Raw genomic sequence first — 5,572 nt, 5'->3', positions numbered from 1 at the left:
GCCTACATAAGCAATTTTTTCAAGAAACCAAAAAATTTATTAACATTAGAAGAGTTTTTATTTAATTACACAATCAGAAAGGGTATGAAGCAAAACCATAAACTAAGTTGAACAGCTCAACATTTAACTCATTCAACATCAACCACACCATCAAAAGACCGAACTATATTAAAAGAAAATTGTAATTTTTCATAAAAGAAATTTTCAAACTACCACCAAACTCACAAGCAAGTGGCTTCCAACTACCGTGTATAAAAAATTCAATCAATCAAAAGACTTACATGATCAATCTGTCTCGTTGAAGGTGTAACCTTTCCATGGGTAGCCAAAATCAGATCTTCATAGTAGCTCTCAGGCACAGTTGATCTTTTCTTTGCTGCACCTGAAACTGAGAGCCACACCTTAGGTCTCAGAGTCGGAGGAATACCCTTCCTTATAAGCTTTCTTAGAGAAATTGTGTTTGTAAGCACTGAAAGCTTCAGTGAAGCCACGCTGATGCCCTCTCCTTTGGAAGATATCTGAGGTTGCAAGTACCAATTTGCACCCTTACTGGCCTCAAGAGCCCACCACACCTTTGCCTGCTGCCTCACCCTCTCCCTCACTTCATTCAGTACATTAACATCATCAATGTTACCCTCTACTGTGAAATCATAAAGATCTTGGAATTTGACATTGACTCTGGCTGCCTTCCATGAACTGCCGCTATTGTGTGAGGTTTTGGTAGAGCTTTTAGCGTTGATCATGGTGTTTTTCCATTGATATATAAGGGAAGGTAATCTATAAGAGATCTCGCTCTGAGTTTGTGACCCAAACATTCTCTCGGTCAAGGATTGTTTAGGCAGCTTGCAATGTGAAAAGGGAGACCTCGCTCACATATTTTAGTTTTAATTAGGATTTAGCCGAGCTCATGACTTTCTCCACCAAAAGGAAGATGAAACTGCATTCTTGAGAAAATGCAGTTGCAGAAATTTAAGAACTGAGATGGAAGGATTGAAAAGTGGTTTAAACTATAAAAGATAGCTCAGGTGAAAATACAGCAGCAAATGCTCTATTAGTTTCCCTTTCAAGCGCAGAATGATCCAAATTAGGCAAAATGATGTGATTTTGGGGTGGATTTAAATCAGATACTGCCTTGAAAAAGAGGAATTTGGGATTTCTCAAAACAACAAACTGTGTCCAATCAAGAAGAAAAGAGAGATGGTAATAAAAGAGAAAATAGTAAGGTTTGCTTACATGAAGAGATGGCAAGGAAAAGCTCAGTCTTGTTCTTCCTCGAATTAATCCTGTTTTTGACGTCTATTTTCAGAGGAAGAAGAGAGAAGCGGGGGAGGAGAGGTTGAAGCAAGAACGGTAGGGTTGAATTTTTTTTAAAAAAAAATCTGATGGTGATGAAGACGAGCAACAGATTATGTGTATTATATTGTTGAGAGTTGATTTTCTTTTTTATAATGATAAAAGGTAATTAAATTTGGAACACGATGAAATCGGTAGCAGCGCTCGGGAAACCTACCGACTTACACGTTATAATGTATATTTACAGCAATATCCTCAGCCAGTTCAATATTTAGTAATCGCATATAAATGATAACTAAATCACCTCACAATGAATATTTTCATAACACCGGAGAATATTCTCCCGTATTATTCTGTTGTTATTATATGTTATTCATGTGTTATTGTGTTCTGGGAATATTTCTGATATTATAATAACAATAACACATCAATAATACTTGAATAACACACAATAACAGCTAAATAACACGTGAGGAATATTCTTTTGTGTTATCAAACCAATTTTTTTTTCTCACCTTCAGTTGTGTGGCGTGATTTCATCGCACATAACTCTATGTGCGGAGTCCTAATGTAATATTTTTTTTCCAATAATAATGCATGCTGCTGCTTATTTTTTACACGGACGGGTCCTATCATGTTCTATAAAATAAATAAATAAACACAAAATAAATATTTTATGTTGGTAACTGTGAAATAAATATAGTAATATTAAAAAACTATTATATATTCTTCATCAATGATGTTGTATTGTTGAATAGTTTTGAAAAATTTATTATTAAGGATTAATTTTTCTATATAAAAATAGTTATTATTTATATTTGTAATTTATTGGTGAGCATGAAATAATAAGGACCGGTTGAGTTATTGTTTAGTTGATATTATATATAATCATATAATTATATATTACAGTACTTAAAATTTTATATATTTTTATGCAGAGTTAAAAAAACTCTCTTGTTTAAGCTCAAATTGTGGGTTAGAGTTAATCCTGTGATTTGATTACAATATTTCCATGATATATAAAGGAAGCACATTGGAAAAAATTGATTTTGATCAATTCTCCAAACTCTCTTGTTGACTTCAGCTGGCTCATTTAGATAATGCGATAAGTATGAGTTCAAGTCAAGTGTATTCAACTAGAATGATTCATATGGTCAATACACATCAATTCCCCTTATAAAATAGGCTACACCCCTAGCTACATCTCCCCTACGGTGCCTATCGACACTATTTTGTGGTTGATTGTCGGTACTAGAAGTTGTCGGCCGCCGGAATCGGAATCCCGTCTCCCGTTTCGGAGATACATTTAATTTAAATATATATTTAGTTTAGAAAAATATGAAATCTAATCGATCTTATATCTTTCATAGTTTAAATGAAAGAGTACCACTCCTTAAACTATGTATCTATCTCGAAAAATAAACACTTGACTTGGCAATGAGACTCAATCAAATAAACCAAGAAATATATGACATCTGTTTGGTCTGCGAAATCATTTTATTATAAGCCGATAAGTTCCTCTATTTAATATGAAAAATTAAATAGGGTTTATATTAAGCCGTGTGTGGAAAAGTTTTCTATAATAGCATGCCCCTATAGTTAATTACATCTTAGCTAACCGGAGTCACCTAAGAAAACTCTTGATAAAAATCAGGAGATATTATCTTCAAGAAGTTCAATGGAATAGGACTTTTCAACGAAGTCGGACAAAGATGTGTGAAATGAGAATAACTCAAGTTTGGAACATTTTATTTTGGAATCCAATGGAAAAGAGACTAGGGGATGTCACGGATCATGAGAAGAACCTCGGTAACTTCCTACAGTACCCTATGGTTTGGTTTCAATTTAGAGGAGAAATATTTAAATGTTTCATTATGCCAATTTCAATAATTATGACTTATATTCGTGTGAAACAATCACGCAAATAACCTGGAAGATGTGAGGGTTTAGGTCGTAACAAACGACAACCTCGGAATCCTAAAGCGAGTTAGGGCTTATATTGTATAGTAGAGCCATACAAAGGCCTAAAGAAAAGTTGAGGATTTATGTCGCACTCAGCGGACAACCTCGAAATCCTACAGCTTGTTGTTTAATTTTAAGAAATGGTTGTGTTGTCGTAGAACGTCATGCTGTTGTAGATTGATGCCCATGAAGTTAGCTCCAAGCTCTTCGAAGAAGTAGCAGGTTTAAGTTTAGAAGTGTCAAATTGTAAAGATTGTGAGAAGGATCAGGTTTAGAGGTCAAGTTTTCTAATATGTCAACTTCCAAATTAATTGTCTCCTAAGGTTATAGTTATTTAAATATCATGGGGGATGTTAAAGTTGATTAGAGCGACACAGGTTAGGATCCCGCGGTTCCCTCGTTCTGGTACCACTATTTTCTTTTGAATGTAGATTAAACAAGTTATTACACTTATTTAAACCAGGGAGATATCGTTAGCAACCATGGGTTACCTCGTCTGAAGGACTCATGTAAATTTAAAAGAGCGTTTTATATTTAGTGATATTTCAAATGATTTATGGTTGCCTTTGAAACAAATTGTTTTAGATTTTGGTAATGTTAATTAATTTTGAAAACTGGTTTTGTTTTGCAGGTAATTGAAAGTACTCAACCAAGCAGTTTATAGTATTTTGCAGAAATTAAATAACTATAAATGTGTACCTGTCATCTTCTCGACATGCCAACTGAAATGATAATCTCTTCCAATATTTATGTATTTTGCATGGGACTAAGTAAGCTATGCACAAGATATGGTAAGTTCAGTTTGTTCTTCAAAATATCTAAAAGATTTCAATATGTCACAGGAATGACCATAGACCACTTTGAAACTCTCTTGAAACATTTTGAGCTTTTCACATTGTTCTATTAATCATCCAAAATTAAGGCTAAGGCTATCCTATTGCTCAGTGAACCCTGACTTTCAATTGTCTCAAGAATAAGAGAATCACAATCATTCGAAATTTTATTTGAAAGTAATGGTAGAGGGTGCCCCAATGGGACAAACTCAAGGTAATTGAGGATCTTTAATGCCTCAAGTTAAGGTAGGTTTTAAAGGCATTTGAAAAATATTGATTGATTTATGATGTATAACTTTTCTAATCCCAGTTAAAGAACTCCTACATATCAAAACCTAACTCATTATTAGGCTTTCTCAATTTTAATTTTCAAAGTAGATTTAAGATAATTAAATATAGAATGAAATGAGATTTCAATTTTCATTAATATCATGCTTAACACCTAATCATCAATTGATGGGCTTCAAATGAGTGAATTAATCGTTCTATAACATCAAGCCCATTAACTTTAGGATCATCCTATTGAATTGATTTCCAAGTTGTAATGATTGGCAAAGTGGCACTTGTATCTTTGTTGTGGGACAAATGACAAGTTAGTTTCTATCGTTTGACCCATTGTGTTTCAAACCTCTAGGAGAGTTTATTATGATCAATATTTCACATTTACCCTTTGATTAATCCTAAAATTTGGTTGGGATATTAAATTCCAAAGATACCATTTTGCCCCTAGGCTTCCCACGTCATAATTTATCAAATAAAACTCAAGCATCTTTGAAATTTTGTGGTGCCTCATTAATGAGTTAATTAAAGCATCAGAGGAGAAAATGTGATTTTTCAAAGTTTAATCACAATTTAAATGATTATTTTTATCTTGGAAAATAAGGTTTTCAAAATTAATTTATTTAATTAACTATATATATATTATTTTTTTATAAGAAAAATTATTAGAGGTTTGCCTAGGCAAGAGGAACACTTAGACAAAATTATACGATTTTTAAAATAGTTTTTAATAATTATAAATATTTATTGATTTTAATGATTTAATTAAATACAAAACATGTTTTAAATTATTTTTTATTTTTTATTAGACCTCTCTGAGTAAAGAGAATTCAGAAGTGCCAATGAATCAAATTTTGTATTTTTATGATTTTTAGTTTGTTATTTACAATTATTTTAATAGGAAAATAAGAAAAAACATTTTAACCCTTTAGAAATTTATTTTTTAACTTATAAAAATGAGGAAAATTATTTTAATGAGTCTCAAGTGATCAGGAAACTATTAGGAACATTTCAAAATATTTATGTATTTTTGGAATTTTTAACTATTTTTAATTGTTTTTAATTTAAAATGTAGCTAAAAAACGAAGTATTTTCTCAAAAATATTTTTTATTTTTCCTAATTTCTCCTGATCACAAGGAACTCAAAAAACTACTTTTCATAATTTTACTACAGTTATTTATTATAATATAATATTTTTGTGCAA

The 5,572-nt window shown here is 31.8% G+C and overlaps 1 protein-coding gene across 1 annotated transcript; it reads right to left on the bottom strand.

The window, feature by feature from the left end:
• Window positions 1–281: 281 nt before the first annotated feature.
• LOC110038560 lies at window positions 282–1,409 on the bottom strand (the record flags this gene model as incomplete). Its single annotated transcript, XM_020743437.1, has 2 exons — window positions 1,234–1,409; window positions 282–944 (listed from the first exon to the last, which is right to left on the bottom strand). A coding segment is annotated over exon 2 (534 nt), but the record flags the coding sequence as incomplete, so codon positions are not given.
• Between the last annotated feature and the right edge of the window lie 4,163 nt (window positions 1,410–5,572).

The sequence above is a fragment of the Phalaenopsis equestris genome, unplaced genomic scaffold, assembly GCF_001263595.1.
Source record: "Phalaenopsis equestris unplaced genomic scaffold, ASM126359v1 Scaffold233097, whole genome shotgun sequence".
Taxonomy (NCBI): domain Eukaryota; kingdom Viridiplantae; phylum Streptophyta; class Magnoliopsida; order Asparagales; family Orchidaceae; genus Phalaenopsis; species Phalaenopsis equestris.
The sequence above is the reverse complement of the archived record's forward strand: the minus strand, read 5'-3'. Positions and strand labels throughout refer to the sequence as shown.